At 45.6% G+C, this 18,583-nt stretch overlaps 1 protein-coding gene across 1 annotated transcript; it reads right to left on the bottom strand.

The window, feature by feature from the left end:
* Window positions 1-15,000: 15,000 nt before the first annotated feature.
* Window positions 15,001-17,465, bottom strand: LOC115094729 (protein shisa-2 homolog). Its single transcript, XM_029607987.1, has 3 exons — window positions 17,156-17,465; window positions 15,327-15,472; window positions 15,001-15,027 (listed from the first exon to the last, which is right to left on the bottom strand). The coding sequence occupies exons 1-3, from the start codon at window positions 17,463-17,465 to the stop codon at window positions 15,001-15,003; spliced, it is 483 nt and encodes a 160-aa protein (XP_029463847.1).
* Between the last annotated feature and the right edge of the window lie 1,118 nt (window positions 17,466-18,583).

The raw sequence follows: 18,583 nt of genomic DNA, 5'->3' as shown, positions 1-18,583 counted from the left end.
AGGTCTCCCCATGTTCGTCGAGGGGAGATGCCGCCACCATGTAGCTCTAGTCTGTCTGCCTTAGGCGCATGCGCCTTCCCCAACTTTAAAGGGGCCACGGCAGGAAACTTTCCTACGGCCTCGGATGATGACGCCTCCGGGCCTTGCTACTTAAGGCAGGCTCCGCCATCCGGTCTTTGCCTTGGCAACCATGCTTCCAGTCGTGTGCTTAGTTGCTACTTGTTCGAGTTCCTGTTCCTGTTCCTGTTCCTGTACCTGATCTGTTCCAGTGCTGTGTGCCTGTTCTTGTGCTTCAGTTCCAGTTTCCTGTTCCTGACTCTCGTTTGTTCCTGATTACCCTTTGGACGGATTCCTGGCTTTGACCTTGCTTGTTCCTGACCACGCCTTGGATGGATTCCTGGCTTTGACGCTCGCTTGTTCTTGACCGTGCCTTGGACAGATTCTCTGGCTCTGACCCTTGCTTGTACCTGACCTTGTCTCCAGCCGCCTGCCCTGACTCCAGCTTGAACCTGACTTTGCCTCCAGCTGACTACTTGGACTTGGCCTTTCTTAGGCTTTTGCCTATTTACAAGCCTAGACTTATCGTGTTCCTGACCTCTAGCCTGCTTCAGCCTGTCCGGACATCTGGATCCAGGCCCTGTCTTGAACTCAGCTTCTCTGAACCCTGTGTCTCCATTGCTTCCTGGCTCCCTGCCTTGAGCATCCTTCACGGTATCAACCACGCAGAGGCCCGCCTTAGACCAGCCGGCCCCGGTACCCAAGGGCTCAACCTGTGGGGAACGAGGGTTGGTATTAGCGAAGCTCCAGTCGGCCTCCACTTCCCGTTCTGCTCCGCCTCCCGATGGTGGGGACCAGTGGGGGCTTCCCCATGGGTTGCGTTAACTCCACCTCAGGCTAAGGGTCCACCTCCGCAACAAAATGTATCCAAGCTTATTGGTTAAAGGATAGCAACTGCTGCCCCAGCAAGTTACCCCAATGCAGACTTTCTTTGTTTGCTTTAGGTCTTGGCCATTAAAGCAGTCCTGTGCTTTTACCCTTATGTCTGCATATCGGTATCCCAGACCATGGAAGCTGGGGCCCTTGGTTGTCTTCTGAATCCAATTCCTCTTTCCCCCCTGCTGTTTAAGCGGAGAGCAATGTTGCAGTTGCATTAAAAGAATCAAAGCATTATGGCTAAGGGTAGTAACCGCCAAACCAGCAAGTTACCCCCCTGCATGCTTATCTCATTTCTGTCCTCGAGCCTTTAGAGATCCACAGTGTTTATCCCATGCCCCTTTGAATTCTTTGACTGTTCTCTTCTTTACCACCTGTTCCGGAAGGGCATACCAGGCTTCCACCACCCTCTCCATGAAGAAATATTTCCTGACGTTGGTTCTGAGTTGTCCCCTCTGGAGTTTCATTTCCTGACCCCAGTTCTATTGTTTTCTTTCCAACGGAAAGGGTTCGAAACATTTTAGGTATCTGAAGGTCTGTATCATATCTCCCCTGCACTTCCTCTCTTCCAGGGTATACATATATATTCAGATCCTTCAGCCTCTCTTCATAGGTCTTCCGACACAGACCCCACCCCATTTTCGTCACCCTTCTCTGGACCGCCTCCATCCTGTCTCTATCCTTTTTGAGATACGTGCACCAGTACCAGGTGAGGCCTTACCAATGACCTGTACAAGGGCATTATCACCTCCTTTTGCTTACTGCTTATTCCTCTCATTATGCAGCCCAGTATTCTTCTGGCCTTGTCACATTGCTTTGCCATCTTCAGATCACCAGACACTATCACACCAAGATCCATCAGTCTTTCACGCCCCATCACGTACAGCCCTTTTGGATTACCACATCCCAGATGCAGGACTCTGCACTTCCTGGCACTGAATCCCGGTTGCCAAATCTTCGACCACTCTTCAAGCTTTCTTAAAGCTTTTCATTCTCTGTCTATGTAATGGAGCTTGTATATGATACATGTTAACAAAGCCATTACGGAAGTGACACTGGAAGACAGCACTGACAGGAGTAATGGCAAGAAGGTGGCCGCATATTTCTGGGTCTCTTTTCTTTTGTTGTAACAGATTCCTTTTCTTTTGGTTGTGTGCACTTGTATGTATATGCGATGACATCCTTCTAAAAGCAGGTCATTTTGACCCTCACCAATTGACACCTTAAATAAAGGAAGCCAAATGGTTTTTTTTGTGTGTTTTTAGGCAGAAAAGACCTCTTCTGGGTTGATTTCAGTTCTTGTTTTCCCTATGGCTTGATCTCTTCCTTGAAATATCATTTAAACGGCTAGTCAATGGGATTCAAAATTGCCACGTTGTAGAAGCATACAAAATCACTCAAAGCTCCTTTAGTTAACTTGGGCATAATGTTTTTAAAATAATGACATAGCAGGAGCTATTTATGCCAAAGATTCCCGAAAAGCTACAAATCTCATCATGCTAATGGCCTTGACATTTGTAACTGGGATTAAAGCTTCCGAAGATAATAAGGTTTAAATGCTTTTGTCGTTATTTTTGTTACAGGGACTTAGGAGTTCAAGAGTTAATGCTTAGTGACAGCTATTAGATGGAAAATGTATCTGCCATTATACCCATGGGGTATTAATTCAAAGACTACTTAGGCTTGGTGCATAGGCCTTAATATCTCTTTCCTTATGGGTTTACTTTACTGCAGAGACAGAGGCCGCAGAATAAAACTGAAATAAATATTTTGCAAAATTCAGTTACATGCTGCCATACAAAAGAAGGGAATTAAAACTACCTAGGAGTTTTGAACCTATAGGCAGGTTTTTAAACCCTCCCCCAGGGTGTTGGTCTATACAGGATTCATGCTGTGCACTAACACATGCCCAAGACTCACCATATGTACAGCAAAGAAGACTTTCTCTAGTAAAGAATAAGGAAAATACCGGAAGCGTAAACCATGTTTACATCCCATTTTGAAATCCACCATTTTGAGGCTTAAGCCTAATTGTCCGCCTTCAGCCTCATTAACTAATTTTAACCGTTGCCTTACGATATGAAACTCACTAAGGCTCTTGACTTGCACATTTGTGTTGATTAGATTGTAAGCTCTATTGAGCAGGGACTGTCTCGTATGTGTTTGCACAGCACTGCGTATCTCAAGTGGCACTATAGAATTGTTATTTATTTTTATTTATTTAATGCTTTTTTATACCGACATATCATATCAGTTTACAGGGAACATAAGTATCATAACCTTAACAATAACCAGAAGGAGCAAAAAATTTACAATAAAACAGGGGTATGGAACTGGGGAGATGGAAATGCAGAGGAAGAAAGTTAACTCATTAACTAATTACACCTATAGAGATGGTGGGTACTTGGTAGGCCTAAATATGATCTGTGACATGGCTGTTGCTAGCCTTGATTAGGGAAAGGCTTGTTTGAACAACCATGTCTTAAGTTTTTTTTCTGAAAGTCAACAGACAAGTTTCCTGTCTGAGATCCGGGGGAATGGCATTCCAGATAGTAGGTCCCGCTGTCGAGAAGGCCTGTTCTCTGGTGGTTGACAGATGGGCGGCTTTGTTAGTAGGGGCGTGTAGAGATCCTTTATAAGCTTCCCTGATGGGTCTGGAAGAGGTGTCAGGTTTGAGCGGGATTTGCAAGTCGAGGGGGACCTGGTGGTGAATGGTTTTATGAATGATAGTGAGGGATTTGTGAAGGATTCTGAAGCTTATTGGGAGCCAATGTAGATCTCTGAGGATAGGCGTAATGTGATCTCTCCTATTGGTGTTTGTCAGGATTCTAGCGGCTGCATTTTAAAGCATCTGAAGGGGTTTAGTGGAGGATGCTGGGAGACCTAGAAGAATTGCGTTGCAGTAGTCTACCTTAGAGAACAGAATGGCCTGGAGAACAGATCTGAAGTCGTGGAAGTGCAGAAGAGGCTTGAGTCTTTTCAGCACTTGTAGTTTAAAGAAGCAATCTTTGGTTGTGTTGTTGATGAACTTCTTTAAACTCAGATGGCTGTCGATTATTACTCCCAGATCTCTTGCTTGTGTGATTGGAGTGTTAGTGTGGGACTGCTGATGGGTGTCACAGTTTTCTGGAGAAATAAGAAGGAGTTCCGTCTTGGCCGAATTGAGTACCAGGTTAAGGCCAGTGAGGAGGTGGTTTATCGCTTGCAGACAGTTGTCCCAATACTTGAGTGATTTTGTAAGGGATTCGATTATAGGGATCAGAATTTGTACATCGTCTGCATATATGTAGTATTTCAGTTTTAAATTTGTAAGCAATTGGCAGAGGGGAAGGAGGTAGATATTGAAGAGGGTGGGAGATAGGGAGGAGCTCTGGGAAACTCCACGTGGAGAATTGATGCGTGGAGACTCCTTGTTATTGACTTTGACTTTATAGCCTCTATTGCTTAGAAAGGAGTCGAACCATCTGAGGGCTGCTCCTGTTATCCCTATGTCTGATAGGCGATTTAGTAAGGTGGAGTGGTTTACTGTGTCGAAAACTGCGGAGATATCGAGAAGCACTAGTAAGAAGGAATGCCCTTTGTCTAGTCCCATGCTGAGGTGGTCTGTAAGGGATATGAGAAGGGTTTCAGTGCTTCGCAATTTGAGGAAACCGTATTGTGTAGAGTGGAGATACTCCGATAGTTGACTGTTGACCACTTTTTCCATGATCTTGGTGACAAAAGGCAGGTTGGAGATCGGGCGGAAATTGTTAGGGTCACCAGGGTCCAGGTTTGGGTTTTTGAGTATGGGTTTGAGAGTGGCCAGTTTTAGAGCGTCCAGGTAGATTCCTTGTGAGAGTGAGCAGTTAATAATATCGGCCAGATATTTGGAGATAGAGTCCGGCACCAGTAGTAGTAGTTTAGCCGGAATTTGGTCGGACGGATGTGTGCAGGTTTTCATTCTCTTTAGAATAGTTTCGATCTCCGTAGTGGAGGTGGATTCAAAAGATTCCAACGAAATTTCAATTTTGGTAAGGAGGATGAGGAACAGGGCGACAGGTTAGGGCTAGGTGGAAGACGTGTTAGTAGGTTGGAAATTTTGTTCTGGAAGAAGGATGTGAGTTCATTGGCTTTCGATTGCGCTTGGTCATCCGGGATGGGTGGGGTGGTGGCTTTAGTAAGTTCCGATACATAAGAGAATAGTACCTTCGCATCAAATACAAGATCGTGGATTCGGAGAGTGTAAAAATCCCTTTGATCGGAGCTCATTGGAGAACCACGGTTGTTTATTTTTTTGAGCTGGGTTGATTTTTATTGTCAAGAGGGGGCATAAACTGTTAGCTACTGCTTCAGTGATGTTGTGCCATGTGAGTAAGGCTGAGTTAGGGTTTGATAAGTCAAGGTTAGGAAGTTCTTTGGCCAAGGATATGCTGAGAACCTGTGAAGTGCAGGCTTTCCTGTAGTGCAATGTAGATAGGGGGGGGGGGTGAGGTAAGGAGCTTCCTTTCATCTTGAGGGTGGTGGAGATCAGAGAATGGTCAGACCATGGGACTGGGAGGCATATGGGGGGTGTGGACTGTATGAAGCTGGAGTTAGTGAAGATGAGGTCGAGCGTGTGTCCGGCTTTATGTGTAGGCTTGTTTATAATTTGCTTGAAGCCCATGGCCGTGAGGGAGGTTAGGAAAGCTTCGCAATTGGTTGAGAGATGGGTCGAGTCAATATGTAGATTGAAATCCCCTAAGATTATTGCTGGGGAGTCCAAGTTTAAATATTTGGCTGTGGTTTCAACCATAGGGGAGGCGTCTGAGTCTAGAATTCCTGGTGGGGCGTATATGAGGAGGATTTGGAGTGATTTGGATTTGAACAGGCCCACCTCTAGTTTGGATGCTGTCTTGGTTGTTTGTAGGGTTAGGCTCAGTTCTTTTTTGGCAGCTAAAAGGAGGCCTCTGCCTCTTTTTCTCAGGAGGAGGTACATATCAAAAGATCATTGTGGAATATCAATATCCTAGAAAAAGAAAATGCCAGGACGCCATTCCTTGCTTCAAACACCGGAAATACCAACTTCCAAAAGCAGCGGGGTGGGCACCTAGCAGTCAATGTTTTTGGAAGTGGTTGCAGAAAGCAATGGTATCCTGGTGGTAGTTCTCAAATACTGATATTCCACCATGCTGTTATGAGTCGTAGCTCCTCCTTAGGCAGCCCGCTTCGGTTGGGCAAAACACAACTCATATCGGGAATGTAGCAGGTTCAAGCTGATTCTTTGGGATACAATTGTTTCATGAATGGGGATATTTTCTGGGATTACGTTGGATGCTGGATTATAAGTGTTCTGTATTGTTTTTGTTTTATTTGAATTATCACTTTTTGGATTCATATATTGGAACATTGGTTGTAGCTTTAAAAAAAAAAGTAAAATTTGCAGTTATGGAGATATCCCACTTTATATATTCTGGGTATTCAATTATGAGTATCTGAAAAGAGCTTCCATACATATATTTTCTCTTATATAGGCAGCTAACAGAATTACTGAGACAAAAGCTTTTGAGGACTTGAGTCAACCTCATCATCTGGTGGACGCTTGTCCTTGAAAGCCTGTGCCTCGGTAAATCTGTTAGTCTATAAAGTGCCACCAGCCTTGGTGTCACATTTGCCACTCCAGACTAATACAGCTCACCCTCTGATTATATATTCACCACTATGCACTGTCATAATGAGTTACTGAAGCAATGCTTTTGCTACATTATTCCTTTCACTCTTAGCTCAGCCTGAGCCATGCATGACCTACTGATGGTTTTCTGGAACACATAGCTCAGAGCCAGCCACTTGCTGTAGAAATCAATTTTATTTCATGCATCGGTATTTACATTTATAGCTTTCAGTTACTATCCTGAGGTAACAGGAAAACCCTAGTAAGATAAGAGAGTGGTCACCTGTAGGTCAGCCTAATACCCCAGGCCATATAGAACCTACTCTCCAACTGGAACTTTGCAGATTCAGAATCCCTAATTAAACGCTTTGGGTCTCTCTGGGCCTGGGTCTGGGGCATCTGATTTCCCATCTGCTTCCCTGTAAGGCAGTGCTCTCTTTCTTAAAAGACCTGCCTGATTCCATACAGTAGCCAGTCATTTGCCTCAGCTTGCCGTGGCTGCTACCTGCATCCTAACTGGTTCTCCGGCAAGGATCTCCAATATCCCAGCAGCCCTGTGCTTCCTGTTCCTCCTGGCTTTACAATTACTTAGCCAAGTCTTCTTCTCGTTTCCTTTTGGTCCAAAGGCAGTGCTACCCCTGGAACTTCCTTCAGAGCTCCCTAACAGGCCGATGGAATATTGGCGAGCGTTAAATGGGCACTCGTGACTGAGCACCCGATCCCTTAACATGCACCGATCCACCTCTCTGGGCGCCTGATTTAATATTTAAATCAGGTGCCGCAGTAAAAAGGAGGCGCTAGGGGTGCGTCCCTTTTCCTAACCTGATCGTCAACACCTTTTTTTAAATTTATTTTATTTTTTCCTGGACATTCTAAGATTTTAGTTCCTCTGACTTAATATCGCCACGATTGGGGCAGGCGTTAATTTTGACGAGTAAAAATGTGCACATTGGTCGCAGATTTTTTTTTCTTTTGTTTGCATGGGGAGAATAGCCAATAGCCTCATCAACATGCATTTGCATGTGAGGAGCACTATTACCTACGTGCGCAATTGCGCATTTTGGACGCACTAACCCCCATTTTGCATCAGGAGTTATGGACACACATCCAAAACGCGCATCCAATCGTGAGTTGAGCCGTGAGCTGCAGCCAGGGTATTAGGCACCCTAGGAAAATCGTCTGCCTTGCGCCCCCGATCTGGCCCCAGTCCTAGCCCTGACCTCCCCCTCCCCGGGCCATTCACTCAAGTAAAAATTAAGTATTTATAATAACAGATTTTACATAAAAAGGGACATTTACAGCATAGTTTTCTGAGATAAAAATATAATTTACAGCAGTGCATGTAAATATAATATACATATTGTATGTCAACCAGAAAACCCTGCTAAAAGGCAAAAAAAGATACTGTGAACCCAAATGGCATTAGGCCTATTCTAATGAGTATTAGGTGAAGACTTGGTACTCAGTCATGAGTAAAGTAAATTACAATTACAATATGGTAAACCTCTCATACCATTCAAACAGTATCAATCCTACTTATGAAAAGACGATGATGTAAATATTACCCCAAGCCCTATGACACCTCCTATTAGAAAACAGAACAAGTCCAGCTGTTATAGAACCCTACACAGAAACTACACGCTAGCACAACGCCTGACGTTTGATCATGCATACAGAACCCTCACCAAATACAAAATAAAGAGACTATGAAGTAAAAACTAAAAATGTGCAGACAAAATCTGGACTGGAAACCACAATACAAAATCTGTATGCAGTGCAACAATGGGAAAACAGAAGCACTGCCATTCTTCATAAAATATCAAACATCAATAATAGTAAAATGTTCCAACTCCAAAAAGGTCTTGTAAAACTCATCAAATATTAACACCCACTGATTAAAACTAACAAGGATATAAAATGAACCACTCACTATACCTGAGAGCTTTTGATTTCCAGATGTCCTGAGATTCTCTGGATTAGCTAAAGGGGTTGGGAGTGGGGGTTGTTGCGTACAAACATTCTCCTTTCTCTCTCATATACACACACATACATGTTCATTTTCTCTCACACACAAATACACACAGGCTCTCCCACACATACATGCTCTACCATAGACACACACATGCTGTCTAGCTCTTATACACTCTCTTCCTCAAATACACACACCCTCATTCAGACAGGCCCCCTTTCTCTCTCTCTCTCACACACACAGGTTCCTTGTCACACTCACACACACACAGCCTCACAAGGGCTCTCTCCCTCTCATTCACATGCGCACCCTCGCTGTCTCCTACACACACAATCTCTCCCACCCTCATACAAGCTCTCTCTCATTCGCATACACACTACCTCATATACACCCTCCCTCTGTCTCTATCTCATACACCCCCCCTCACACAGACACTCTCTGTCTCTTGCATGCATACTCTTTCATAGGCTTCCTCTCTCACACACATAGATGAACTCTCACTCCCTCTCACAGGCTTCCAATCTGTCACTCATAATCTCTCACACACATAGGCTCCCTCTCTCTCTCACTCACACAGTCACTCTCACTCTCTCACACACACACAGAGGCACCTTCACTTCTTCACACACACACACACACACATACAGGCACCCTCACACACCCACACACACACACCCTTTCAATCTCTCTCTGGCTCACAGGCTCTCTTGGTCTCTCATTCTGGGCCTCTCCTTCTTCCTTCTGCAGGCAATATCTGCCCCCAGCTCTCCCCGGCCTCATTTTTCTGTCTTCGGCTGTTCCCAGGCCTCTCTCTCTCTCTTCTGTCTTCTGGAGCAGATGGAATGGGCTATGCCTATGGCTCTCTCAGGCCTCTATCTCTCTTCTGTCATGGGCAGGATGGCCTCCACCTGTCACTGTCCTCAGCCTGCCACTATGTGATTAAGGTCTACATCAGTATTGCAAGCAGAGGAGTTTTGCTGTTCTGGTACAGTTTGGCTTGCTGACCACTCCTCAATTAGCAAAGCAGCAAGCTTGGCGTGCACTGCTGGTTCCCATATGGCTTTGTAGGGAAGATGCTTGCTGTATCCTCTGAATGGCATCACAAACAGCAGCTGTCACCATATGGCACACTATCTGTTAAGAGAGTGGAATAGACACATTTCAAGATTTGTAACTATATACAACACTAGCGTTATTTGGAAACCTACCATCTGTTGTTGTTTGCACCATATTGGTGGGATGTTTTAGCTTATGTATAGGAGATATCAATAGAACAAAGACAATGCAGAGCAGTGGGATTGCTATGGTGAGCGGTGTGGGAAGGGAACGGATGGCAACTTGTTCCCCCACCCCTCCGTATGAATATCTCTTCTGGTTAATTCGCAATTGATTAAAATAATTTCATCTGATAACCTTTTGATATGAATTCATTAGTTTTAAGGGAGCAGTCGCTTGTACTTTTTTGTGAGGTAATCCGTTTTATCGTAGCAGTATAAGGACACAAGGTTTAATACAGGTTTTCTTTTCTTTTGGTTTTAGTTTATTACACTTTTGTAATGAAAGATAAACAGAATGTATGTGTTATCTGCAAGCCTAACTCTGCACTTGTTAATTACACAATTGACAAACTAATTAAACCAGGGTCACGCTCCTGTCTCAACATCCACGGGCAAATCCAGCAAAACTCTGTATAGGTGGATGACAGTTAAAACCCAAAGATCTCAGAGACGTCTCCGTGACATATATTTCATATGAAACGGGTAAAGAACTTCTTAGCTTTACTTCTTTTAAGGGATAGTTAGCAAAACACCTGCCTCGTTTTTGTGTTTTGTGTGTATGAATGGGAGCCTACCTGGGATGCGTTTGTGTATGGGTGAATGGGAGCCTGCCTGAGTTGTATATGTGTGTGTGTGTATGAATGGGAGCCTGCCTGGGCTGTGTGTGTGTGTGTGTGTGTGTGTGTGTGTGTGTGTGTGTGTGTGTATGAATGGGATCCTGCTTGGATATGTGTGTGTATGGGTGAATGGGATCCTGCCTGAGTTGTGTGTGTGTATGAATGGGAGCCTGCCTGAGGTGTGTGTGTGTGTGTATGGGTGAATGGGAGCCTGCCTGAGCTGTGTGTGTGTGTTTGTGTGTGTATGAATGGGATCCCTCCTGGGATGTGGCTGTGTATGGGTGAATGGGATCCTGCCTGAGTTGTGTGTGTGTATGAATGGGAGCCTGCCTGAGGTGTGTGTGTGTGTGTGTGTGAATGGGAACCTGCCTGGGATGCATGTGTGTATGGGTGAATGGGAGCCTACCTGGGTTTTGTGTGTGTGTGTGTGTGTGTGTGTGTGTTATGCTTGTCGGTCACAGATGGCTGCGACCTCTCATGCCCACCTCTTTTTTCCCCGTTCCATCAAGTCTGGGAAGAATGGCGGTCTCTGCTAATCCCCGCCGACCTCTTCAGCGTTCCCAGGACAGTGTGGGCTCTGCCGACCGCCATCTTGGAACCGGAATTATCTAGGCACGCGCGCACACAAGGGCCTCTTTTGAACACGTCATGGCGGGAACCTTGGGGGCGTCCCCGCCGATTACGTCAACCCGCTAAGGGGATGGAACAGCTCCCCTATGAGGAAAGATTAAAGAGGTTAGGACTTTTCAACTTGGTGAAAAGATGGCTGAGGGGGGATATGATAGAGGTCTTTAAGATCATGAGAGGTCTAGAACGGGTAGATGCGAATCAGCTATTTACTCTTTCAGATAATAGAAAGACTAGGAGGCACTCCATGAAGTTAGCATTGGCACATTTAAAACTAATCGGAGAAAGTTCTTTTTCACTCAATGCACAATTAAACTCTGGAATTTGTTTCCAGAGGATGTGGTTAGTGCAGTTATTGTAGCTGGGTTCAAAAAAGGATTGGATAAGTTCTTGGAGGAGAAGTCCATTACCTGCTATTAATTAAGGGGTAGATTTTAAGAGGCGCGCGAACAGCCTACTTTTGCTTGCGCATCAGACTCAAGCAAAAGTACGCTGGATTTTAGTAGATACGCGCGGAGCCGCGCGTATCCACTAAAATCCGGGATCGGCGCGCGCAAGGCTATCGATTTTGTATAGCCTGCGCGCGCCGAGCCGCGCTGCCTCCCCCCGTTCCCTCCAAGGCCGCTCCGAAATCGGAGCGGCCTCGGAGGGAACTTTCCTTTGCCCTCCCCTCACCTTACCCTCCCTTCCCCTACCTAACCCACCCACCCGGCCCTGTCTACACCCCCCCCTTACCGTTGTCGGGGGATTTACGCCTCCCGGAGGGAGACGTAAATCCCCGCGCGCCAGCGGGCCTGCTGCGCGCCGGGCCGCGACCTGGGGGCGGGTACGGAGGGCGCGGCCACGCCCCCGGGCCGTAGCCACGCCCCGTACCCGCCCCCAAAATGCGGCCGACACGCCCCCGAAACGCCGCGTCGACCGGGCCCGCCCCCCGACACGCCCCCGACACGCCCCCCTCCGAAAACCCCGGGACGTACGCGAGTCCCGGGGCTCTGCGCGCGCCGGGAGGCCTATGTAAATAGGCTTCCCGGCGCGCAGGGCCCTGCTCGCCTAAATCCGCCCGGTTTTGGGCGGATTTAGGCGAGCAGGGCTCTGAAAATCTACCCCTAAGTTGACTTAGAAAATCGCCATTGCTATTACTAGCAACAGTAACATGAAATAGACTTTAGTTTTTGGGTAATTTCCAGGTTCTTATGGCCTGGATTGGCCGCTGTTGGAAACAGGATGCTGGGCTTGATGGACCCTTCATCTGATCCGGTATGGCATGTTCTTATGTTCGTCCAAGTAATGGTTGATGTTGTCCAGACCGGATCGTTTCACAGTTGCCCAGTGTAGGAAAGAACTGAAAAGTTCAAAGTAGGCGCAAGACATCGAACACCCCATTGGCCTACTTTTGTTGAAATAGAATTGATGCCGGAACTGGAAACCCAATACCGGGAAACTATCCAGGTGAACTGGCAGCAATCTGAATGTGGACTCGATGTTTGCCTTAGCTATTAAAGCACCCGGTCTGCACCTCCTCAGCAAGGCTATGGCACTGTCAAAAGATGCATATTGTACCGTGCATTCTTCTGGGGGTAAATAATCATTTACCAATTCTCCTTTGGGGTATGACAGGTTCTCTATGAGCTTGAATTTCCAGGCTCTTTCTTTGGAACTATGACCAGCAGTGATAAGATTATCTCAGGAAAGGGAGGAGTATCAAAAGGACCCACTATCCACCCCATAGCCAACTCACTGTACAGGTTTTGCTGCATGATGTTTGCATGTCGTACGGAGGATGGAGCATTGCTTGGTGTGGAGCCCCCCAGAATGGAATGCAGAAACCTTCTCGGAAACCTTGCTGGAAGCAAAGGGCCTCGATGCACTTAGGGTAACAATCCAGCCAAGGAGACATTACTGCCAAGATTATGGGGGGTGGGGCATGGTAGAAAACTTGTTACTCATTTGGACTTAGTGAAACTCCTTCCTGCCGCCTCCGTGGTATACTTGTTCACTGGGTGGGGAGTGAAGCAGACTGAACATATCTGCTTGAATCTGCAAATCCTAAAAGTTGCACAAGGATTTGTTGTCCTGCTAACACACTTTGCTTAGCGATTGAGAGGGTACAGGGGCCTGTGCTGGCGCTGCGAAGGATTTTTGAAAGGGACCACGTACAAGTGCCTGTGAGGTTCACTTTGTTAGTCATTTGTTTCAGTCACAAGCTGACATCTTGACTCCCCCAGGACATGAATTGGTTTTCTTCCACATTTGTCGCAGAATCACTTGTCGTAGTTTAGCCACCTACAACTGTCATACTCCTTATAAGCTTCGAGGATGATGTCCGCGTAGCTCAGCGTGGGACCGTACTGAGTTGGGTCGTCTTGTCCTATCACGCTCATCAACCTTAAGAATGCACGTGTCCAGTTAATTATGTTTCTAGGGACTTTCGTGTCTGAAGCGGATGCAGTATCTGTGTCCTTCTCCTTCTTGCATTTGGTCCTTCTTCTTCTTCCTTCTAAAACCCAGAAAATGTCTATGTAGCTATGTTTTTGTATCTTTTTATGAAGAGATTCTGGCACTTTCTCCCAGAGCTACAATAAGGTAGTGAGTGCCAGGAGCCCCCTGGACGCCCGCTCAGCCTCTGCCGCAGGCTCTTGTGGGCTATTGTCCCCTGAATTATCTGAATCTGATGTATCAGTGGTGCTACTTGATCTGTGATTGCCCTGTCCTTTCTTTTTCATTGCTGGCATGGACACTACCTCCCCTGCCGTGCATGTAAAACTGCCCCCCCAAACCTCGGCCACCACCAAAACCTCACCCTGAGTTACTAGTTGCCCCTCCCTCAGTGGTATAAAAAGTTAACTTATATGAGAGCCTTATAAAGAGGTTCTCTCTCTCTCTCTCTCTCTCTCTCTCTCTCTCTCTCTCTCTCGCTGTAGCCCAAAATGTGGGTACAATAAATTTTGTTGCACTAAAAAACCTCTGCGATGCGGTAAAATAGCGGGTGTTGCTGTATCTGGAAAATTACCCTAGCCATGCCCCCCCTTTTTTTTTTTTTATCGTGGGCGCTATTCTTACGAAATTTATAGCAAAATGGTGAATCTAAATTTGTTCTAAATCTGCTACTGGTTACTTTCATGAAATGCTCTGCAAAGGCAAGCAAAGAAATAAATGATATATATGTATATAAACTCATACACACACGCGCTCTCTTCCTGTGAGGATCACGCATTAGCCACATCAGACCTGGGTTACAAAGCCATCTCTTTTTTGTATTCATTCATTTCCATCATCAGAATAAAATAAATCCTGAGGGTTTTTGCTAACCTACTGGCGACTGGTTTTATAATAAACTTATCTTACACCAAACTGATCCAAAGAATTTCAGGGCCTCCCAGCATTGGATTGAAAGAGATTTTTAAATTTCTACTAATTGCAAACATTGAAGAATGGAGATTAGCTACAGCTGCTGTCTAAATAACAAGGCCCGTGCTAGAAGTTACACTTTATTTCATTGTGTTTTATTTACATCTGTTGATCCCTTTATTATTCACCCCAAGCAGTGCACAACACAATACATTTACAATATCACAAACATAAACATATGATATAACATTTTTATCTAATAAAACTATTAACAGCATGGTAGTGGATATCCAATGGGAATAAAACACCAGTTAGGCTACAAGGAATACCATGAACCATCAACGGCACCCGATAAACACCCACATCTAAAAATTAAAAGGCATCTAATAACCAAGTGCACAAAATAAGGTCGAGTTACTCTTCCAGACCATAAGTGCCTTGACTTAGGCCACTTGATGTTAAATGCTTGACAGAAAAAAAAGCCAGGTTTTTAATCAGCTGCTGCAAGGAAATATTTCTGAGGTGTGCGCACGGAACATATTTTTTTGTTTCATTTTCATTCCCTAACAGTTATTTTTTCACTTTTTTTTTTTTTCAATTTGTTTAATTTACGAGCTCCGGAGGCGGCGGCTGCAGCAGAAGGGAGAGACTTAGGGAAGACCCAATACTTTTTCTTTTGGGGGTGGGGTGGATATTGTTTTGTTTGTTTGTTGATTCTTTCATTTAAATTAAACAGATCGAAAAAAAAAAAAAAGTGAAAAAATAACTGTAATAAATAAAAAATAATCCTTCGCCCGGAGGCTGAGATTTTCGGAAGCCGGGGAGCCCGCCTCGGTCCGGGGAGGGCGGCCCAGCAAGCCCGCGGCAGTCGAGCTGGAACCGGAGCCGGGGCGGCAGGAAGGCGTCCCCCGCGTCCGTCGCAGCCTTGCCTCCGGAATGTGCACAGGGCCACCCGGCGGAGCCTCGCCCTCGCGGCCGAGGCCCCCGCAGCAGCAGCAGAGTCCCAGGAGGGAGCCAGCCACCACGAACGTCACAAACACACCGGTGACCAGCAGGAAGGGCAAATACATCGGCACTGGAAAGGAAAAGCGATGGACGGATTATCGAAATATGAAGGAAGAAAAAAAAAATCCCAGCCAGCTATGTAACGCCGGCTACAATATGGGATGAAAAATAACCTTTCAACCGTCCCTTGCACCCTTATAAACAGGTTAAAGCTGAGAATAGCATTAGAACCACCACTGCATGGTCGCAAGGTTTCCGGAGGATTGCACCACTGCCATGTAACGCAAAAAAATAAAATAGCATTGGTTTGCAAAGACTTTAAGAAACAGAAGAGCTGCCACATTGAGTGAAACCAAAGGTCCGTGGAGCCCAGCATCTTCTCTCCAACAGTGACCAAACCAGGTCTCTAGGAGCTGGCAGGGATGCAGTTCCTCGATAAGCGGAGGCTTTCCCCCCCCAAGGCCACCTGGCTAATTTTATTACTCATGAACTCTTCTTCCTGGAACTTGTCCAAACCCCTTTTTAAACCCAGCTATGCTTAGATACCTTGACCACATCCTCAAGCAATGAATTCTACGGCTTAATTTTGTACTGCCTGAAAAAAAAAAACAACTTTCTCCAATTTGTTTGAAATCTGAAAAACCAAGAGTCAACAAAATTTGAAGGTGATACCTTTGTGTTGTGACTAATTTTCAAGAGCTATTCGTTGACTTGATGAAGAAAGGCTAACTCTCCAAAGCTCGTCACAGATGTATTAAGTTAGTCCACCAAAAAGGTCTCATCTACAGCTGGTTCTGCTTATCCAAGGGGGCTAACAGGGCAAGCTCAATGCTTTGCTTTTACATTTGCTACCCTAGTAGAGATATCTGTTTCCACCCCACCCGTGATTTTATAAACCTCTCTCATATCCCCCCTCAGCCGTCTCTTCTCCAAACTGAAGAGGCCTAACCTCTTTAGCCTCTCTTCAGAGAGGAGCAATTCCATCTCCTTTGTCATTTTGGTTGCCCTTCTCTGTACCTTTTCTAGTCCCGCTATATCTTTTATACTTGAAGTTCAGTTGCAGCATATCATTATGATATTCTCTGTTTTTATTCTCTATTCCTCTCCTGATAATCTCTAGCATTCTATTCGCTTTTTTTTTTTACTGTTCCTGCACACGGAGCTAAGGATTTCAAAGTATTGTTCCCAACGACTCCTGGCTGGTGATTCCTAACACAGAACTCAGCATTGTGCACCCTCAATTTGGATTTTTTCCCCCCCTGTGTGCATCACATTGCACTTGTCAGCATTAAAGTTCATTTGCCATTTAGATGGTCAGTTATGCAGTCCGGCAAGGTCCTTCTGCAGTTTCTCACAATCTGCTTGGGCTTTAAGTACTTTGCATATTTTTTGTGTCGTCTCCAAATTTGATCACCTCGCTCACTGCTCCCTTTTCCAGATCATTAACAAAGAAGTTAAACAGCATCAGCATGAGTACAGAGATCCTTCAGGCACTCCACTTCTTACCTCCACTGGGGAAACTGACCATTTAGTTCTGCTCCTCGTTTCCTATCTTTCAACTCGATACCCTACTATTAAATCTGTGCAGAAAGTTCGGAACAGATATTGCTAGTTATGCATCGGTATGAAAAATTAAAAAAATAAACTTTAAAAGGTTAAAATCCCATAGGTAATAGCAAGACGCGCGGATGAGAGCTAACAGCAATAGTAACCTGAATATCAGAATCACAGTTTCCCCCAGGTCCCAGCTCACCTGCTGCATTTTTCCTGCTGACTTGGCCCTCAGTGGCCAGGCCCATGACGTTGTCGTTGTAGCACACGCCCTGGTCCAGTCTGGTTTCACCGGTGGCGCAGCAGTACCTGAGGTTGCAGGAGCCGCAGCACAAGGTGGCTGCGGGGGCATCGTATCTCTCGGGGCACCGAAAGCCTTCATGCCAGAGTCGGTGGCCGTCCGTCCAGCCGTGGCAGTACTCCCCGCTCCCTGCCAGCTGCCTGGCGCCAGAGCTGAGCACCCCCAGGATCCAGGGGCCCACTAGCAGCAGCAGTAGTCCAGCTCTCACCATGATGGAGGCAGCCAGGACTCCCAAGAGTCAGAAAACCATAAAGCAAACCAGTCCCTTCCCACTCAGGGTAGCTGCTGACTCTGAAGTGCTCCTTCCTGGCCTGGACCCTCCCTTGCTACAGGTGTGGACAGCCAGGGATCAGAAGCCAGTCTGGCTGATGACCCACTAATCTTAGCCCCTTCTCCCCCACCCCCCTTCCCATGCCTTTCTATTTTGTGTGATGCTCTAGCTGTCCCCAGATTCAGGATCATCTCATAATTACCCCTGCAGGAACTGAACAAAAGCTGCTCTACCTCCTGCAGCTTCCTTGGGCAGGGTAAGCTTCTCACTATCATTATCGCCTCAGCAGGATCCTCCTTATCCTATCCCAAGTTACACTACCCCTTTTTTAGCCATTCCCTATATTTATTCACATTATTTTGACGAGTTATTGTTGTCTATGTAATATTTATTTATGTTCTTATGTTCAGAAACTCTGTTTATTGTAACGCCTTAACCGCGACAGTTTTGTTCTATGGAAACCGACCTGATTTGATACTTGTATTGAGAAGGTCGGTATATAAAAATCCTAAATAAATAAATAAATAAATAAAATAAATTAGAAAACATGAGGCACAAAATGTCAAGGAGTCAGGGACACTGGCAAAGTATGGGAGAGGAGCCAGTTTTCCAGGCTGGAAATGTGACCGTGCACGACCTTAAAGGCCAAAATGCGCAAAAAATGTATGCCGAAATTCAACGCAGGTTTTTTTTATGCAGGTGGTTAAAAAAAAGGTGATGCAATAAGCTAAGGGCCATGCAAATTATTGTGGCATTAAAAATGTGAATTGAAAAGGCCCATTATAATTCTTCCTATTATGTATTTCATTGACCAACATTCAGTTTATAAAAGGAAACGGACAATATTATTATTATTATTATTATTATTAACTTTTATTTACGACATTCGTGAAGCACATCATGCCGGTTTACAATGAACTCAAAGGAGGAAAATTACAATAAAACAAAGGAGGAAGGTGGGGAGGGAGGAAAGGGGGGGGTGGGAGAGGGAGGGGATAGGGGGATGGGAAAGGCAGAACTGATAGAAGAAGAAGAAAGAAACAAAATAGAGGAAAACT

The sequence above is a fragment of the Rhinatrema bivittatum genome, chromosome 6 (assembly GCF_901001135.1).
Source record: "Rhinatrema bivittatum chromosome 6, aRhiBiv1.1, whole genome shotgun sequence".
NCBI classification, from domain to species: domain Eukaryota; kingdom Metazoa; phylum Chordata; class Amphibia; order Gymnophiona; family Rhinatrematidae; genus Rhinatrema; species Rhinatrema bivittatum.
The sequence above is the reverse complement of the archived record's forward strand: the minus strand, read 5'-3'. Positions and strand labels throughout refer to the sequence as shown.

Bases quoted from the DNA above. Each gene is read 5' to 3' on its own strand.
- LOC115094729 (XM_029607987.1), bottom strand. From the start codon at position 17,465: ATGGTGAGAGCTGGACTACTGCTGCTGCTAGTGGGCCCCTGGATCCTG. The intron at 15,473-17,155 runs GTGAGCTGGGAC...TTTCCTTTCCAG, and splicing joins CAGCAGGAAAAATGCAGCAG to TGCCGATGTATTTGCCCTTC. The intron at 15,028-15,326 runs GCAAGGCTGCGA...CTTCTGCTGCAG, and splicing joins GCCCTGTGCACATTCCGGAG to CCGCCGCCTCCGGAGCTCGT.